Here is a 20,153-nt window from a genome sequence, read left to right as displayed (position 1 = left end):
GCCAAAAAAATGAAATTATTAGTTCACCTATTGGATGCCTGTGACTGATCTGAATCAGACAGAACAAAAATTTAAGTTCTAGACGTTGCACGTGCCCATAAAGTATTTACATAAACTCAGTGTAAAGTGCTCCCCTCCCCTACCACTGGAGAAGTAGTCAGTGCAGAGGAGAGGATTGCAAGCAGAGAGCAAGAGTGATGCTTCAGTCTGTATAAAAAGGGATGAAGGCTGAAGTCCTTGTGAGAGGAGTTAAGGACTTGAAGTTTTGGCTTCCACCTGTCAGGGAAGAGCTGCCAGCCCTACACTGTCCTGGGGGGAAAAAAAATGCCATTTCTCTCCAGCTTCATGCTATGTAACTTTTCTTTGGCTCAGAAACAGATAGGTAGGGGGGAAAATATAGATATTCTTCCCTATGATTACACTATACCTTAGCATGTGAAGCTTCCTGTCTGGGGACTATAATTCCTTCTTGCTATCTCACTTTTCTTCTCCTTTTACACTGAAACACTTATTGTTCATGCCTTATTTAAGTTTCAGTTTCCATTAAAAATGAGTAACACTGCAGGACTTTTTTTTTCCTGGTAGCTTCATCCAGAAAGAATTGGCAAATAGAGAATGGTTGGTTAATGTGTTGTAAAAAAGACTGTGGAGACCACAAAGTGCTGTAGGAAGTATATAACATTATCTTTGGCTGCACAGACCACCCAAGCCTCATAAATCTATTCTGTTGGTATCTGCAAATCTACTTGCACATGGCTGTGGTTAACTCACAGATGCACCTCATGCTCTGCTCACTGCTCCCCATTCCTGTCTCACAGAATCATTTCATGTGAGCAGTCTGGCTTAAAGGTCCCCCTGCCCTTTGGTTTAATACCTTGGAGTAGATAACACTGGGTAATAATGGCAAATGACAAAGTCATTGTACACACAAAGGTATACCAGATGCAATCCTGATTAATTATATTTAAAGATTTTATGAGATTAAATACATAATTTTAAAAGTTCAGAGGGAAATTATTAATTTAAAATATATTAATACATTTCAAGAGGGCTGAGTTAAGTTATAATTGTCTGGAGTTCATTGAGGCAAATGTCATTTTTCTCTTCCTCCTTTTAGTAGAGAGGGAAGCCGTTTTGTTTTATTTCCACTTTGTTCTAGGCTTAGGGTAGTGATTGTGGCTTGTGTCACTGTAGGTCCATCTTCCTTAAAATCTCTGGAAAATTCTGCAGACTCTCTCTCTGGTTTGATTTTGAAGGAAGGTGTTCTCCTACAAACAAATTGCATCATCAGAAAATCAGGTATAATCTAGAGGAGTTTAAGTCTTTCTATATATGTAAGGACTCATTAAGTGCCTAGCTTAGCAGCAAAAGTCTGCCCAGCTGCGGAACTAGGATTTCACATCACAGCCTGTAAGGTTTGTACAGACTCCAAATGCAAGAAAAATTATTTAAACAGGCCAGGTTTCTGAATTTGGCTGTAGTTGTCTTCTCCTTGCCTGTGTCTCCCCTGAGCCTCCTTCCCCCAGTCTCAACAACCCCACTCCCTCAGCCTCTCCTGGTAGGACGTGTTCTGCACACCCTTCTCCATCTTCATTGCTCTCCTCTGGACACGATCCAGCTTTCCTGAAGTGAGCAGTCCAGAACTGAGCAAAGCACTCAAGGCGTTGCCTCACCAGTGCCACGTACAGGGGGGCAATCATTGCCTTGCTCCTGCTGGCTGCATTATTTTTGTGACATTGGTGACAGAGGAGCAGGACTGTTTGACCTCAGGGCAGACTCTTTGTAGGTGGCTGCTACCTGAGCACCAACAGCAATGACATCTGTTCTGCTTTGCAGCACAGAGCCCATACCTCAGGAGTGAGCTTTTGCTGCTTAGTCTTTCAGCAGAGTCCCTGTCTGGAAAATCCCACACTCTTTTCTGGGAGGTCTCTGTGTTTGAAATGAAAGTTTGTGCCATCACTGTAGAATGGGATCTGTTACCATGTCCTACAGAGTAAAAAAAAACCAACAACCAAAGAAAAAGTAACATTAGAGGTAGAGTTTGCCACGTCTGGGTCCATAACAATTTTCTCTGACCATCATAGTTATAATTATGCTATGGCTTCCTTCCCAGTAAGCCACTATTAGAGAGATGTCCAGAAGAGATCTAGATTCAGAAGAAAAGCTGTTGATCAAGATCCAAAGCAGCTCCTTAATAAAAGGACAGATACCACACCCATAGCAGAGAATAACCTGATGTTGGCCACAGTACAACTGAAAAACTGCTTTGCAGGTCACCCTGGACACTGCCCTGCCAGGTCACTACGTCACAGGTAGCAGGTGACTTGTGTATTGCTTTCTAACAAGAGACAAAAAGGATGGCTCAAAATGCTCCAAACTAAGGACATCTTGTCATTCTCTCCTCTTCTCTTTCTCTTACCATCACTTGCTAAAAGCACAGCTCCTTCTTGAAGGAAATGAGAACATACCTATATTATTCTGTAGTGATTGCAGCCAGTCCTCCATCAGTGTCTGAGAAGGTGCTGCAAGGAAATACTCTGCCCCATCTCTCAGCCTGTAAATAAGGATAGGGAAAGGTGAATTCTAGTCAGTTTTGCCTTATACCTTCTGTGCTTGTGAGTGTGAGACACTCCAGTTATGCCTCCTAACAACATACAGCCTTGGGTGACTGTGGACAGGGAGCTGCACAGGCTTTTATTTGTGCCCTTCTCCGTAAGACTCACCGCAGCATGAAGGCGTTCTCCTTCCTGGTGTAATTCACCAGCCTCTCACATCTGGCTCCAGAAATGCTTAGGGACAGGACTGTGGATATTTTCTGAAGGGGGATAAAATTAAAACAAAATTTCTTCTATGTCCTTTCTGCTAGGATTCAATTCCATGCCAACCTGCAGGCAGACTACACACCCATCTCTTTATGCTTCTAACTTTAATTCTAGGATCACTGAATAGGGCGAACCACAGAGAACCATGGACAATTGCATTGTATCTTGAAGGCAATACTTGAATAAGATATGCCTTAAAAGAAGTACCTTTGAAAATTTCTGTAAGCTTATCAGTCTGTTTTCAGTTGTATCAGTTGAATAATTGCTGAATTTTCACTCAGCTCACATTTGAAAGGGAACAGATCACCCCAGCCCCAAACCAAAGGTGACATTTTAAAATTCATTTTTATATATGTAGACAAAAAGTTTGCTAGTAAGATTAAAAAATTAAATTACCTTAGTTGCTTCTTTGTCATCATTGTAGAAATCAAGCTTTAATCCATCAAGTTTTACATAGAAGGATTTCCACGACCTTGACTGTGGCTACATGAATATAAAAGGTAATAAAATTCAGTTGTGAAGTATATATTTTATAGGAGTAGTGAAATCTTTCACATGCAGCTTCCACAGGGAGCCAGGATCTGTTGATATTATGATCACAGAAGTTCAGTCATTGTTATCTCTTAGAAAAACAGGACCTGCTATGGTTTCTGTGTGAGTGATTCAAGAAAGGGTCTCTATGAATCAAAACTGAACAATGACCTAATCTGGTTCAAGCAGGCTCTACACTATGTGGTCAGTAACATTGCTGAAGATGGATAATCAAAGTTCTGTCTAATTTTTAGCCACTAAAACTCCACTTTTTTCCCCAGCTGGAACACCAGCCCCTGCCTGCTGGTCACAGGCTAATTTTATCAAGTGTTACTATCTAATGTGGCTGCTGAATTCTTCTTCATTTACTAAACTAACCCCAGTGGAATGCTACTGAGCAATGTGCAAAAGTAGCAGCTGTTTCCAAGCCCAACTATGTACCATAGAAACTTAGCCTAGTGCCATGAGACTCTTCTTGATAAAGGATCCTTAACTTATATTCATATTTTGTTATGCCAGGATAAAGCTGACAATTTGGTCATTCAGAGAAAAGGAAGGAAACAGTTCTGAGGAAGGTTAAGTCAGAGCTTTTCTTGTTGGGTGGTATGGAAGTTCAGTATCTCTGAACACTAAATTCTGTGTGCCCAGAAGTGAAGAAAAACTAAATTTCTCTTCCAGAAGATGGAGTCCATACCAGATTCACCTTTTGAAAGAGGTCTTTCAGGTTAAAAATTTCAGAGGAAATATTCTATGGGACAAATAATCCGAGACAACTTGTTTATGTGCAAACACTCAGCAAGAATGGATGTCTGTAGATTGGTGGTGAATAGTAGAAAATTTCCTGGCCTGTCATGATCATTAGGCTACTGCTTTGAAGCAATATTATTTCCCAGGATAAGCATTCAGATTTCGCTTTCATTCAAACCTGTATTTAACAAACCAATTCTTCAAAGATAAGCAGAACCTTAATTCTGTTCTGGCACAGTTAGAAATTACAAATATTGGGAGCATGAGACTGAGGGCTTCCACTGCTGACAAACTATCACAAGCTGTTACAGGATCATAAAGCTCTAGGGTTTTTTGTGGTATGGTGGGGTTTTTTTTGTTGTTGTGGGGTTTTTTTTTTTTTTTTGGGTTGTTTCATTTGGGTTTTTTCCCCCTAATTCAGTTGAAATATTGAAACAGTTGCTATATTGTTTATTATTAGGAAACTGTAATTAACATGTTCATACAGTCTAGACTCTGGTTTATAAATTCATTAACTGTAGACAGATCCTGTTCTGTGTGATTCCCATGCCAGGCAAAAATTCCATTGTCTCTTTCTCTGAGAGATCAAGTACTACCCAAGCCAGTGGACACTTTCTCATGCATTTTAGGGATAGCTGAAGCAAACCCACACTACTGAGCTCCTCTTCAGCAGGAGCTTTTCCTGAAGAAGTCAGAGCAGATCTGGACTATAACTCAAGGAGCAATGAAATAACCCAGAGTGATGGTATTTATTTCTACCTGTTGTCTTCGTGGAAGGAGCTGGTCTCTCTTCTCTAGGAAACCCTCCATGTTCTGGAGACTTGCAGAAACCTGAGACATACAAGAACATTGCTACTTAACTTTAAAATGGCCTTTAGGCCTATGTTAAATTTCTGAAGGTATTTTTTAGGTAAACTTCATGCAAAGAAACTGATCTCTGGTTCCTCTAGCCTTTACATTGACAGCACAGCTTGAAATCCTCACTAGGTTGCAATTGTATTTTTGACAGACCACCTAAAAGAAGAGAATTCAAATCCTTCTCAAACAATTTACTTATGGAATTTTCTCTTAGTGTGTTAATTAACTAATATTATTTTTATATTATTGCATGCATTCTACAACTCAAATTGTTCCAGTTTTTCATACCACCTCCACAATTACTGAGTTACACCAATGTATAGTGTTGTACTGGTACACTTGGGTAGGTGACAAGCATGCTCCTCTCAAAAGCAGAGAAGCAAAAGGAAACAATTTTATCTGCCAATGAGTTAACAGTGAATTTCCTGCCAGGGTGAGCAAACAGGAGTTGTTGGTTCTAGTGTTGCACCTGGTCAGCTCTTTGACAAATGTGCCATGAAGTCCTGCCTCTCTCTGACTTCTGAACAGAGGGGACACTAAGCACTGCCACCTCACTCAGAGGCTGTAGGTAAATCATCCTCTTTGTGAGACACCATCTGTTTTTAAGTGCTCTGCTGAGTGTTCAGCAGCAGGAATTGCCTCTAGTTCAGGAAAAGAAAGACAGAAACCAATATAGTTGTTAAGACATAGGTTATAAAGCTTACTAAATTTAAAATAATTTTAAGCTGCACATAGTTGCTTAAGTCAACTGTGTTTGTGGAAGGTGTTTGAATTGCAAAGACATATAAAATGCTTCTTGTTTGAATCCAGGAGTGTATCCACCAGAATGCCACTGTATGGTGCTCTTGTGACTTTCAGACAGAACTTCCTCTTATTGCCTTACTTTAACTAGCACGGGTACTGGTTTTGTGAGGAGAGAACCAGAAATTCCTGGGACTTACCGAAGACGTATTCTTAAATCTCTCCCAAGAGGAGCTAGACAGCAGGAAGTTAGGTGAGTTATCTAGTGACCTTTGTCCAGGCTCAACGCCGGCTGGTGTTGCTGTTGGTTTGGTCTGCAGGCTGGAGAAAGAAGAGCCTATGGAACCTTTTTCCTGAGGAGATATGTGGTCTGTGGCTTGTGATTCTGACAAATTGCTGCTGTGTTGCTGGCTTATAGGAGTAGGAGATAAAGGAGAGCCTAAAGAACTGCGACTTTCCAAAGGCGCAGCCTGTGGGCCCACCGCCTTTGGTGTAGCTGGAGTGATAATCTCACCAAGCCTTCTCTCAGCTTTCATTTCTGTTTTGTTGCTGCTCTGCACTTCAGGGACTTCTGAGGAAGTGAATTCTTGGAACCTTGTTGGAGATTTTTCAATGGGGGAGAAAATAGTTTCAAGTGGGACCCTCCAGGACACGCTGTGTGCGGGCACAGGTGGCAGCGGCGTGGTGCTCTTTGTCTCTGTCACTTTTGGTGGTGCATTCCTTTTGTCAGATGGTTTTCTTCTCAGAGATGGAACCCGAACAACTTTGCCTTTATCCTTCTGCTCACTCTCTTCTGTGTCCACTTGTTTCAGAAGATTCATCTCTCTCTGTAGGACAGCAGTATTAATTTTTTTTAAAATCACCTTCATGCATTCATGAATACTTACCTAAGATTTTTTTTATTTTATTTTAAGCAGGAACAGTTTTCCAAATAAACTGTCTTCTGGCACTGAATCTTAAGGTCTGTACTTCCACTGGCATTTTTAGAGTTAGATCTGAATCTAATTGCCATGTGCTAAACATTATTTTGTTGTCCAAATCATGAATACTAGTGGCAGTTAATCTCAAGTATGGTGAATTCTGCCCTTACTAAGTTCTCTGGAGGCTGATATATATTTTTTTTTTAAATAAGCTAAGGAGAAACTGTGCTCTTTCTCTTGTGTCACTGCTTCTTTAAGTTTTCTGTAAGAACACTGAGTATCCAGGGCTGTTCTTGTGGAAAATTTCAGAGGGAGGGGCCTTTGTCCCTTCACTTAGCCAATTTGCAATTCACTGAACAAAAGACATATTAATTTTCAGCCTATAGTCAAACACAACCACTATGTTTTTCTGGTTATTTCAGGGAAATAATTTTAAAAACCTCCCCCACAATGAAAGAGAATCTGAGAGACTCACTGAATATCTTTGATATTTAACACAATCCTTTGTAAAAATCTTAAGCCAGAAGGAAAAAGGCCTATCTGTGCATTGGTCTCCATTTATTTTCAGCCCTTTGCTATCCTGTCACTTTCAGGTGGCTCCAGCTCCCTGAAATCCTGAGTGAAGCAAAATCTCTCCATCTGTGTAGCAAGGGATCATCCTGTTTCTCACACCCTGTTTGCTGGTCCTGGCAGAAGAAAATTTCCACTTCTCCCCTACAGCTTTTTCATCAGTTGGTCTCTTTTGCTCCATGTATAGACCTTGCTATGTCTGAAATATTTCAGCTTTGGTTTCTCATTTACCCCATCTCTTACACAGAGTGACATTCAAGCAATCAATGACCCACATCATCTTGTTTCATGCACAGCTCATCAGCCTTCTACTGCTCACCTTAGTTTTCCTGCTGAGCTGAGCAAATTTCTCTTCCTGTGCTGCAAGCATCTTCTCAAAATCATGATGTTTCTTCAATAATTCCTCTACTTCAGACACTGAATCCTGAATGGAAAAATTGCCACATACAGAAGTCCAAAATCAAGTCTATCAGAAGAGATTATACCTAAGATTTTCAGATTGATCCATTCTATATAGCCAAGTGAGGGTTCTGAAAGTTTTGTAACTGGATGTCTGAACTTTTTCGTTTGTGTATGAAAAAAATCTGAATTTACATTTTAAAAAAAGGTCTGTATCTTGCAGTCTGTTTGCTCTGCAGGAGAAAAAGGGCTGAAATACCAGCCTTCTCTTTTCTGCAAGGCCATGTAGTACCATGGCTCCCAGCTATAACTGCTTATGTGCAGATTGAGTACTTGGATTCTGGCTTTTGCCAGACACAGAGTTTGTTCCTGCCCTACAACAAATGCATCTGAGACTTCTTTCATGTCCTCTTTCTGACACCCAAGTTCATGGCTTTGTTTTCCAGTCTTATAAATTATCAGAAGACAGTCAACATTGAGAAAAAAAAAAACCCAGCAAAACAAAAATATGGATGCTGGTGTTTAAAAAGAAATTTTAACAAGCTAGCTATAAAAGTGCCTGTGTAAAACATTCTGCCACTTAATGGGAAGAACAAGGTGGGAAAAGCCCCCTTTTTTTCCCCTACAAGATGAGGATAAACCCTTTTTCCTTTTGAAACAGGGATTCAAGCAATACAAGGAAGGTTGAACCTTCTGCAAGTTATTTCAAAAAATGATCTGGAATTCTTCCAAGACTTCCACCACCTGCTGGAAGCCACCACTTCCAGGAGCCCATCACCATGTCAAATGCAGCAACTGTTCTGGGCTCACTTCTGCAAGAGGACAGAGCTCCTGCCCTTTCTAATCTCAAGGGTGCATTGCTGTTGAGACTGTGATTAATTTGAGGCCTGAGCTGGTCCATGAGCCAGCCTCTGCAAATGCTAAGAGGACAGAGTGCTCAGTAGTGCTGCAGGGTTGTTACTCACCCCATAGGATGGGTCTGAAAGAAAGCTCTCCTTGGCAGCCAGCCACGCTTCTGCTTGTTCAAGCTCTCTGCGGAGCAATTGGATCTCCCAGTTTTCTTCATATAACACTTTCCTCATGTCCCAGCTCTCCTTTACCTTCTTCATCAGCTCAGACAGCTCTAACAGTTTTTCTTCAATCTAGAAAAACAATATTTGTAATGCCAGGAGTTGAAAAATCCAATCAGACTTTCACATGACAGTCAACTATCTGGCAGTCACCAATCTGCCTTCATGATTTAGAAGATGATCTCTAGATAATTTTGTGGTGTTAGCATAATTTAGAAAAGATGTCCAAATCCTCTTTTTTTCTACTTGAATTAATTTAGCATGTAAGTTGTGTGGCTAGATAATACAACTTTAGGCATATTCCACATACTGTTATGACAAATATTCTGCCATATGATTTCCCAAGATGAAACTTTATATCCAGGCGTCTTGTGCTATAAAACTAGTGAGAACCAGGAGGTTCAACAAATACATGCATTTATGGCAAGGCAATAATGGAGAGACTTCAACTATGAAAGTTTTCTTGTTCTTTCTACAAAAGAAGTAATGTGATCTTGCATGAATTCTGAAGATGTTTTCAATGGTGTGATCTCTGGATCTACAGACAGTGTTTTGGGCAAAGTCTAAAGATGCACAGATAACAGAATCACAGAAATTTTTACATTCTTGCCCCTTTGGACATTTCTGAAGAATTACATCTCTTCTGGTGAGCTCAGGGACATCAGCAATGCAAAGCAATTGCATTGTAATGTAGCACAAGAACTGTAAAATGAGTTTTCTTTCTCTGTGTGTCACATAAAAAATGTAACTTTTAATAGTAAAGAACCTGATTGTCCCATTTAGCCCTTCTGTTCTGAGAGACAAAGCTGCACTTCCTGTCTGTTTCATCTCTTTGTTCACTCTTGTTTGTGAAATATTTAACTCTTCAACACACCTCTTCAGACATGAAATGTCCCTTCTTCATCAGGTCACCTCCTGCCCGCTGCATTTCTTCATATTTCAGCCACTGCTTCTCTATCTCGCGCTTGTATTCCTCGTGGCGCTTGATGAGCAGCTCCGCTCCCAGGACATCGTTTGCCAGCTCCTCAGATATCACCAGAGCATGCATCTCGTTGGCCCAGGCCCTACAGAACAGGGACAAAGGGTAAAAAGGGAAGGAATCTGAGTCTGCTGGACATTTGGGAATGCACACATCCCATGGCTGTGGATACATGTATACAGACTTTTATTTGTTCACAAAAGATATTAATATTGTCCTGATTTTGCATGGGATAGAGTTAATTCTATTCTTAGTAACTGGTACAATGCTGAGTTTTGGATTCAGTATGAGAATAACGTTGACAGCACACTGTTGTTTTGGCTGTTGCTGAGTAGTGCTTACCCTGAGCCAGGGACTTCTCAGTTTCCCAGGCTCTCCCAGTGAGGAGGTGCACAAACAGCCGGGCAGGGGGAAACAGAGCCAGGACAGCTGACCTGAACGGGGCAAAGGGATACTCCATCCCATAGAACATCATACCCAGTATGTAAACTGGGGGAGATGGCCAGGAGGGACCAATGGCTGCTTAGGGACAGGCTGGGTGTAGTTATGATATTATGAAAAATCCTTTGCTGGGATTTTTCCTCTCCTGAGAAGCTGAGGAGCTTCAGAAGAGAAACGTAAACAATAACTATCTGCTGCTGTGGAATGCAACAGGTGCATCTGTGATTGGTCCATGTGGATCGTTTTCCATTGATGACCAATCACAGCCACCTGTGCTAAGGCTGTGAGCAGTCACAGGATTTTGTTATTCTATTCTGTTCTCTTCTTGTTGTAGCCTTCTGATCTCTCTGTTCTTTAGTATAGTCTTAATGTAGCATTTTAATATAATATTTAACATAATAAATCAGCCTTCTGAAATGGAGTCAAGCCTCGTGTCTCCACACACGGAGAGTTCGCCTCAACAGCTGAGTGAGTGGGTGGTGAGCAATTGTATTGTGCATCAATAGTTTCTGGGAGGGTTACTTTCCTTTTTTTAAAAAAAGAAGAATAAATTCATTATTAGTATTATTATATTTTACTTTTTTTTTTTTTTTCCCAGTTACTGGAGTGTTCTTATCTCAACAAATGTGTTGGTTTTTTTGTTTGTTTGCTTGTTTTTAATTTCTGATTCTCCTCCCCATCCCACTGGGAACCTGGGGGAGTGAGTGGTTTGGCTGTGGAAGTTCTTAGCTGCTGAATGGGGGGTTAAACCATAGCAATATGCAAATACTTTGGTGAAGGTTTACTCAAACATCTGGGGGATTTATAATATTCCCAGTGCTGTTTCCATACATAGCCTATTAAAAATAAAGATGTAGATCTGCACCAAAGCATTGTGCGTTCAAATCCTCAGAAAGAACCAAGTGCAATTGTCTAGACTACACAGTTTAACAGTATTTTTATACATTGTAAAGGACCACACAAGAAAGTACTTCATGTGCACAAAGCACTCATGGAAAGAAACATATTGATAGATATTTTTTAAGAAACATTTTCTACTCCGTAACCCTCAATTGGCACAAACTTACTCATTATTTACCTGAGCTCAGGATCTATCCCTTAGCATAGTAAATGTCCAATAGTCAGTGGTAACCATTCCACTGTCTTTGTATTTCTACTCCTGTTATAGGTGAACTTTTCCATTACTTATTCTAGGAGATTATCTTGAATGCAGCTGCTTTGAGAAAAAGGGGCACTCATGTCTATGCAGGTGTACCAATTACTTCACTATCTAACCCTACCTTCCTACAGAATCAACAGTATTTTCAACTGAAATTGTGAAACTACCAAATTTATTCACAGGGATGGATAACCGTCCCGGGGACTGTTTAAGGACTGTCTAGGAATTAGTCTAAAATAAGTGTCTTTGTCACGCACATTGTACTGAGGCATCATGGTCACCTCTGATATCTGGTAAATTATGTGAAGTGCTGTTGAGGAGATGCCATGGATTATTGTTCAAAGAGATTTGAAAGCAAGCTGCAGAGGACCTGGGGCAGGAATCAAATAACTAACAACTATAATTTAGGAAATCCTATATGGGAAAGAAATAAGGCCCACTGCCAAACTCAAGGGGCCAATACATACATCAGCTCCCTGCAGTCATTGAAGTAGAGCTGGACTTGTTCTGCCTGGTTCAGTCTTGCCTTCCTCTCCAGAAACTTTTTGTCCAGGTTTTCCCAGCACTCATCCACATCTGTGAGTCTCTCCATGATGTTTTCCTTAACTTGAGGGTATGTGCGGCTGAGGTGCCAAGCGTCTCCTCGAATTCGTTCCAGCTCTTTCATGATCACTCCTAGATCTCTCTGCAATGGAGACAGAATGGATTGTAAGACCAAGTCACTACTCAGTTCTATCAAAAGTGGATTTAATGATAATGAATGTATTTTCTACCCTCTGGCTGTACAGAGGCTGGAAATATGAATGCTTCTCAGTTTTCCTTTAATGCCTTGTTCATCATCAAACATAAAAGAAACTTCTTTAGACATGAGACAGATTATTTTGGTAAATGTGGAGCTGAAGTTTCCTATGGTTCAGCTGACACCTTTGCAATTATAATAACAGATTTTAGAAGAGAAGTTCATCCTTCAAAGCAAAAGCATAATTAATATAATATCCCAATGTTAAAAACAGGAGGAAAAGGCCCTCTTCTCTGAGGCACAAAGAATATTTAAGGGTGCAATAAATTTGTCTTGTAAGGCCCTTAAGAGGCATCAGTCAAGAATCAGTCACCTTTTTTTTTCCATCTGTGCTTTTCTGCTACTGCTTCATCACAGATCCTCTTACCTCTACTCCCTCAAGATGGCTGAGAAGTGTCTGTACACCTGGAAGATCATACCCATAATCTTCTATATCCACCACTGCCTCTTTCTCCTGCATCCAGCCCTTTACTTCATCCACATCGTGGTCATACTGGTGAACTTGACGGGCTGCTCTTAGGTTCTGGAATAACAAAGTAATTTAATGGTAATTAAATTACAGCATTTCGTGTCTACAACATGAAAAAAGGTAAGCCTAATATGTCATAATGCAGTACAAAATCACTGGGGATTTTGAGAGGGAATGAAACATCTTCCCCAGTAAGTCACCTGAAAGTGAGGTGTCAACCTAATTAACCAAGTTCTGTTGGACAATGGAAAGAAACAGATGTCTCTAAAGAGCAATTTATCCCTGCATAAGAAGAATGATCAAAATGGAGAGCATGAATTGCCCTCAAAAAGTAGCTCTCTACACCACAGAGGTTGTCTTGAAATACTTCTTGGAATAAAGTCCACACTGCAAAGAGTGAAAATATAAGGAATTGAGCAAAAATAATGCTTTTCTGAAATGAGAGGATTAAAAAAATATTCTAATACTAGTTTATAGTCAAACTCTACAGTAACAATTGTCATGCATTTATTTCTGCTAACAGAAAATATGGTCTAGAGCTACCTCATAAGCAACAGGTCAGGCAATAGTAGTGAAAAAAAGGATTGAGCACATCTGATGTTTTATATTCTCCTCAAAACAAACAAAAATGTTGAGTTCTGTGTGTCACCTCTGCTTTTCCATACATATCTGTGACTGCAGTTTCCTGAGAGGGAGTGAGCAGATTTAACACCCAACTGCTGCCTAAAGGTGGGGGGTTGGCTCTGTGTCCTCCTTCACATTCTCTTCCATATGCCTTCTTTGATTTCAAGACATTAACCTAGCAAAAATCCTGGAGAATTTTGATCATGTTAAGTGATCTGTTACATAAGTAGTTCCATAAAGAGACTGATAAGTGGCAGAGCCAGACTCCTGTTAGTGGTGGTAAACTGTTGGACTGGCTTTGTTTTTCAGGAAACTGGAGTTAGAAGTGAATTAAGGAAAACAATTACCCGGAGCTGATAAGCATCTTTCAAGTATTAGCCTTGCCAGGAACATCAGGGTAAGCAGTGGCTATAAAGGGAAATGAGTCTAGAAAAAATGGAACAAAATGTACTCATTGCCCCTGTAAACCTTGTGTTTCAACATGAGCAATGCACTGGTTTGGGAAAGAAAGGGCATGGGAGGCTGTGAGGAAATCAGTGCCTCGGTTTTTCATGCATTTCCTACCTCTGTCCTTATCTCAATGGCATTGCATAGTTTCTCCCACATTTCATTGGTTTGCTTAGTTCTCTTCTGGATAACATCCATCTTGCTGTGGCCTTCCTTATCCAGTTTAGATGCTAACTCATTTAAGGAGACAACTTTGGAATGTCCCAGAGGTTTCATCTCATTTACAAAATCTTTAAACTTTTTCTCCAGCACCTGCAGAATAAATGGGGACACAAATTTAGATAAAGAATTTCTGCCTACCTCCATGAGAGAGGCAGAAGGAATCACTTTCTCTGTTCTGTATAACACACAAGCTATACATTGCAATCTACAAGTGCAAATTGTTTGACAAATCCAAATGATCTGGAGTCAGAAGAAGACATCTGTTGTCTCACTCATTTAACATTCTTCGTCACAGAGAAAAATTAACCACATGCTGACAAGCAGAAGTTGCTCAGATCAAAAGCTAATAAACAGAACTTGTCTACATATGCAGCAGTTCCTAGGAGGAGTGGACACTACTAATTATACCTCTCTGCACTGTGTGCCCCAAGGAGAAATTTATCCTTGAAATCAGCAGCAAGAGATATGAGCGCTGCAGCCCAGTGCTTTTGACCATAGTCAAATCTTTTAGGTCCTGTCAAATTATAAGTAGGGCAAGCAATGGAGTGTGCCGACCTCACCTTATTCCAAGAAAAGCTAACTTTCTGATACATCTAATTTTCTTTGGGAGGATGCTACCTCAGCAAGCCTGTCAAAGCAGACAGAAGCCAGTCTGAGTTCTTGCTGTAGAGATAAGAGCTCTGCTTAGTTTTGGTCATTGTAACATGCTTCACTGTCAGCAGCTACACACAAATCGTAGCAAATATATCCCTGCTTTACCACACAATACATGCAATAGTTTTTATTTTCTTTTACCTCTACATCATCTAAGTCCTGCCCATAGTCATCGGACTCTGCTACAGACAGTTTACTGGAGAGCCATGCATCTACCAGCTGGAATTCTCTTTCAAACTGATAGAGCTGGAATTGTTCCTGCAGGCGTTTTCTCTGGGTGTCAGACTTCTGTAGGAGAGACTGATAGTCTGCTAGGATCCCCTGGAGCTTTGAAAGTATTACTGAACTGCAAAGAATAAGAAGCAGAAAGTATGTCTTTGTTTTACTATTCTTTTTAAACACTGTTTTTTTCTGACAGGTTTAATTTGCAACACCTTTAAAACACAGAATAAACCAGATAACATCATGGAGTGAGTTATGCTGTGCCATTAAATCCAGCAAGCTCAGGAAATTAAAGTAAATCATACAAATGGCTGCTCTTTTCCCATCCTCCTCTCCAGATATAAAAAAAACCTTTCAATGAAAAACAGTGAACTGTCAGGAATGTTCATTTCCTTTCCCATGCACAGTGTTTTTTGAACCTTTGTGGTAAATTAGAACTAGATTAAAGTTCCTGGGAATAGACAATGGACAAAGAAGCTGACCTGCATTAAATGGTCTGTTGTTAAAAAAAAAAAAAATCTCATGAAAACATTAAAACAATCATCAAGGTTTTGGGGAGCTCAGTGTGTGTGATGATGATGATGATGGAGGGATGGATGATCCCTGAAATCTTATTTCTGAATGAGCCATCAAACATAGCTGAACTTTTCTTTATTTGCCTTCTCTGGGCATTTCTGTCAGACCTGGAGGAGAAACCTGTTTTTACTTTCCTACCTCTCTGGACTGTCTTTATTTATTAAGCTGGCTCCTGTCTCCTGTACTTTCTCGATCCTCAACCTGAAACTATCCATGTCCAGTTTGGTAGCTTCAAGTTTACGAAGTAAAACTTGTGTGGATTCTTCATTCTTCCCATAATCAGAGGTCTCCAGAATGAAACTCCTCTCTGCCAGCCATGCCTCCACCTCCAGCAGCTGTATAAAATATAGGGATGAGCCTTAGCACAGCTTGATGTAGGTCAAGACAAAGAAAACTGAGAGCAGTGGTGCACTGACACATCAGTGAAAACAGAGAGCACCTTAGATGTGTTCCTCTAATGCAATCTAGCAGACACTAGCATGTTCCAAAAAAATGTGTACTCAGAATCCAGTAATTGCAGTTACATGTTACTCACTGCCATTTGTTGGGGACATAACTGTCGTTTCTCCACTGTATCCTTATTTACCAGATATGAAAAATCAGGGCAGTGTGAATTCTGCTCCTTTCTCAGCACTTACATCCATTCAACAATATAGATGTCAGTTGTTTTAAGAAAAGAAAGGCCAAAATAAATATCTCAGGAGAGATTTAGGTAGGGTTCCTTACCTCATTTAGAAAGAGATGGGCCTCATAGGACTGCATAAGCCTCTGTCTCCTCTCTTGAGCCTCTGCCTTCAAGGTTTCTACAGATGTCTCAAGCTCCTTCAGATGCTCTATAATCTTGCGAGAGGCTGAGTGGCCTCCTCTTACCAGTTTCTGTCCTGTATTGATCACTGCTTTGGTCAAAGCATCTCGACTGTTTATCTCATTCTCCAGGTTCTGGAAAGAGTAAAGTGTAAAATGATAGAAAATTGAAGTTATGAAATTTTATGCCATAAAATGTCGTCATGCAATTCCTTTATAAATTTGCTTTCCATTCACAAAGGTGGGCCAGAGGTACAAAGTCTGAGTGCATGCTTGAAGTGGATTGGAGGACTTTTTTTGGGGTGAAGTAGTGATCATAGAAATCAAATTTAGCCATGAAGTTTGAACTTTGATGTTTATTTACCTCAGAGTCTAGAGGGAAAAGGTTCTAATGACAAACCTCTTATTTGTAGATTCCACTGAAATATACCAAGTTGCATTCCATTATATGGCATTTCTTGAATTAAAACATGTCTAGAGAAGAATGACCAATTTTCCTGCACATTATTACTTATCACTTGCCAATGCTTTTGTAGAAGATGAATTTTTGCATAGCAGCCATTGTAAAGACTGTAGGTACATGAGTGCCAGGCACCCAACAGGACAAGGAAAGAAGAAAATCACCTCCAACCAATTCTCAAGAGCTTTACTTGAAATTAACTTTTGCAGACTGGTAGATTTTAAAACTGTATGCATCCCTCCATATGCTCTACTCTGAGTAGGCAAGGCCCATGCTGTGATTTTCCTGTGAGCATACAGGCAGTCTTTGGCTGACTGTGCCTGAGCACCCTGAGCACAAACAAGCCCCAAAATTTGACCATTGTTCTGTTTAATTTCACAGCTATGAATAAGCAGGTTCAGAGTTAGACTGCAGTGCTCTGTTAATGTAGAAGAGATGCCCTCTATGAGGAAAGGAGCTGCTTTTTCAACCCAAGTGTCAAACTTGGCTGGAAAAAACCCTGATTCTAATCTTGCCTTTAACTTCCCCATATTGATTTCAAGATGTTGTTGAAAAGCAGCACCATATGTGTTCCAAGCCAAGCAGCTGTTTGAAGGCATAATATATTTGTGTGTAAATGCTGTTTAGCAAGGCGGCTTTTTTTTCTTCCTTAGGAAGAAGGTTAATACAGTTCACTCGCAATCTCTTTTGTGGTAACAAACCAAGGACTGAATTTTGCAAATCTGGCTCATTAGGACAAACAGTGGAGGTGGAACTAACAGTATATTCAATTCTTGACTGTTATGTTAATTCTGACATTTGCTTGCTTGTAAACCAACATCAAAAAAGAAAGTGCAGAGGTTGTAGCTAATAACACGTTGAGAGTTAAAAGCTTATATTTTAATCTTGTTTCCAGAAGAATAGTAAGTAAAATGTCAGAGAATTTTATTATTCACTAATTTTATGGCATATATCTCCCACTCTCACAGTTAGTTGAAAAAATTTGAGACAGCCAATTAACAAAAAATAATCATAGCCTAAAGCAGTATCTCCACTGTTCCTTCAGTTATTTAATATATTTTCTCAGATTAATTTAGCTCAAGCATTCTTTTCTTCTGTGAACTTAATTGCTTTCTTACCATGCCAATGAGCTCATAAATTTTAGGAGTAATTGCACACAAAACAACATTTATGCTATTAATCATGATGAAACAAGCTTTTCATTCTTACTGTTTCACAATGATAGCACCAGTTCCTTGGCTTTCTCTCTTTCTTGACTGTGTGTATCACACACATTGACAATTTATAGGATCTCCTGTCTTTCCCAATCCTAATGCAGCTTGTACAGATTTCTCCAAAAGGCATTGACATGGCACTTAAATGGGATGTCATATGCTAATATTAATATCAAATACCAATAGCTCCTGGAAAATCTTAGCAGGAATATTTTTTCTTCCACCTTGTGTTTGTAATGAGTCAGTGCTCCTTATTAAAGAACTATCAGGATGGTATTCATTGGTATTTGAGATGACAGTATTCCAGGCACTGCTTTCTCTCTGATGGCCCATCTGAACCTTGTGAAATATTTCAGCAGCTGTCTTAAAAGCTTCCTCTGGAATGAAGGTCAGCTAGCTACAATAATTCCCTGTTAACTCCCTTCCATCAGAGCAGAAAAAACTGGGGAAAAATGTTTTCCTGGGCGCTCATTCTGAGACATCTGAGCATGGAGTACTGAGTTTGAAAGCATTTTTTTTAGGACCAAAGAACCTATGAAAATATGCACAAGTTTGTCAAATCTATTTTGTATTGAAAAGGTCAGGGTTTGAATTCAGTTCACAGAAAGAGCCAACATGTCCACAGAAGGCCTGTGGTGTGGTACTTGACCACTGCAATGGTAAGCAGGATGACATCCTCCATTTTGCGAAGTCATGGACATATCCTTGAAAAAGAAAAGGATAAAAGTGATCCCTGGCATCCTGACTCCTGTTAGCCAAAGCACAGCAGATGAAGTTTGCTAGAGACAAATTGAGTTCAGCGTTCTCTGTTTAACTCTAAAGACTGTGAATGGTTGTCACATGACACTACCTGGTGCTTTTCTTGTAGACTCTGAATGGTTACCAGGGATTGGCCATAATCCTTGGAGGAAGCCATGGGGAGCTTCTCACGAACCCAAGCCAACTCCTCGTCAACATCTCGGAAGAACTGGTACTGAAGTCTGCTGGCCTCCAGGCTTCCCCGCCTCTCCTGCAGAGGATCATGTAGCCTTTTGTATCTGTAGGTTTTAAATATAATCCAGTCAGGACTACAGATTGATAAGGAACGAATGCAAAACACTAATTTCAGAATAGTGTAGAGAAGGAAAGAAAAAAGAATATTCAGGGAGGAAAAAAGCTGGCAGAAGACAGGCCAGGCACTCACACACCTCTGCACCAGTTCATCCACTTTCTCTTCTAGCTCATCAGCAAGGAAATGTTTCTCCTTCTGGAACTGCTGAGCTGTGACCACAAGCTCTTGCAGCCGGTCCCTATGGGCAGCAATGTCTTCCTCCAGTTCTTCTTGTTTCTTCAGATGACTGTTCAAAACCACCAGATCATTGTCATTGTATGGTGCTTTCAGGTCATTTTCCACACCTTCCAACCATTTCTCTGTGTCCTCTACATTTCGCTGAAAATGAAGACCCTGAGAACAAGCATGAAGAAAAAATAATTTAAACCTTTAGGACAGATAATGTGATGTGAAAATCTCAGTCACTTTCAGTAAAGATTGCACACAAACATGGAGCACCTTCCCACTGCTCAGTGAACTTTTCCCATACACAATGGTGGTGCAAATGAAGAAGTTAATTCAGTCATGGTGAAGACAAGAACAGATGCATTAAACATCAGTAGCCTATCTTACTTGTGTTGCACAAATGCAGATTATGGACATAGCATCTTAAAAAAAAAGAACATTTAAGGGGAGAGCTCTGTTTTATAACCACAGATTTTCTGATAGCCCAAGCAAGCATAACTGGTAGTCATGAGAATTCATGTGCCTGGAGCTAGAAGAATGAAAAGCAGCTGTAGGTTTCTTTCCCAGTGTGCTGAAGAAAAGATGCCCTTGAGACAGATGCAGAGTTGACACATATGAGTCAAATATATTTTTCCTCAGAAACTCTCTCTGGAATCTGGATCTAAACAAGCAGCAGAAAGCAGAATGCAGCCTAGCCTACAAATTCTCTTCCCTCCAATTATCCTGCCAATTCCATTCAGTCAGTCCACACTTAGTAGATTCTTTGCAGTAATGGTCTTGAGGAATCAGGCTGGATTGTATCAAGTGACACACTTGTAGATGAGACACGTAGCAAGGCAGCTGTGCTATCTCTGGAAAAGACACCAAGATCCAGCCACTGGAATCCCTGTAACCACTGGCATTACCTTGTAAGCATCCTGCAGTTTGGTCCATTTATCCTGGCAACTTGCTAGCAGCTCCTCCCATAGCTCTTCCATTTCTTGTAGTCTGGACTGAATGGCTTCTGGGGCATAGTGCCTTTCATGAAGCATCTTCTCCCCTTCCTATATCAGAAGAAACAGGCAACATATTCTTCCTTTGCTGAATGCATCAGAATATATCATTTTTGCCTTCATAATCAAAGTCTACCAGCACTTATGTAAAGGGCTG

The 20,153-nt window shown here is 40.3% G+C and overlaps 1 protein-coding gene across 1 annotated transcript in view; it reads right to left on the bottom strand.

Moving 5' to 3' along the window:
* Window positions 1-976: 976 nt before the first annotated feature.
* SPTBN5 (spectrin beta, non-erythrocytic 5) overlaps window positions 977-20,153 on the bottom strand; it is a 90,856-nt gene continuing 71,679 nt past the window's right edge. Inside the window, exons 49-67 of the mRNA XM_041459965.1 lie at window positions 19,910-20,047; window positions 18,916-19,172; window positions 18,579-18,765; window positions 15,977-16,189; window positions 15,389-15,585; window positions 14,594-14,798; window positions 13,694-13,888; window positions 12,404-12,559; window positions 11,705-11,922; window positions 9,533-9,722; window positions 8,554-8,730; window positions 7,509-7,613; window positions 5,900-6,526; window positions 4,860-4,931; window positions 3,219-3,305; window positions 2,724-2,815; window positions 2,469-2,554; window positions 1,851-1,986; window positions 977-1,268 (exon numbers count right to left, since the gene is read on the bottom strand). Of these exons, the coding sequence (XP_041315899.1) occupies window positions 1,094-1,268; window positions 1,851-1,986; window positions 2,469-2,554; window positions 2,724-2,815; window positions 3,219-3,305; window positions 4,860-4,931; window positions 5,900-6,526; window positions 7,509-7,613; window positions 8,554-8,730; window positions 9,533-9,722; window positions 11,705-11,922; window positions 12,404-12,559; window positions 13,694-13,888; window positions 14,594-14,798; window positions 15,389-15,585; window positions 15,977-16,189; window positions 18,579-18,765; window positions 18,916-19,172; window positions 19,910-20,047 (3,513 nt within the window). The 3' untranslated portion in view covers window positions 977-1,093. The remainder of the gene's footprint in view (window positions 1,269-1,850; window positions 1,987-2,468; window positions 2,555-2,723; window positions 2,816-3,218; window positions 3,306-4,859; window positions 4,932-5,899; window positions 6,527-7,508; window positions 7,614-8,553; window positions 8,731-9,532; window positions 9,723-11,704; window positions 11,923-12,403; window positions 12,560-13,693; window positions 13,889-14,593; window positions 14,799-15,388; window positions 15,586-15,976; window positions 16,190-18,578; window positions 18,766-18,915; window positions 19,173-19,909; window positions 20,048-20,153) is intronic.

This window comes from Pyrgilauda ruficollis, unplaced genomic scaffold (assembly GCF_017590135.1).
Source record: "Pyrgilauda ruficollis isolate IOZ18807 unplaced genomic scaffold, ASM1759013v1 scaffold14, whole genome shotgun sequence".
Taxonomy (NCBI): Eukaryota; Metazoa; Chordata; class Aves; order Passeriformes; family Passeridae; genus Pyrgilauda; species Pyrgilauda ruficollis.
Note: the sequence above shows the minus strand (reverse complement) of the source record. Positions and strands in the feature narration are given on the sequence as shown.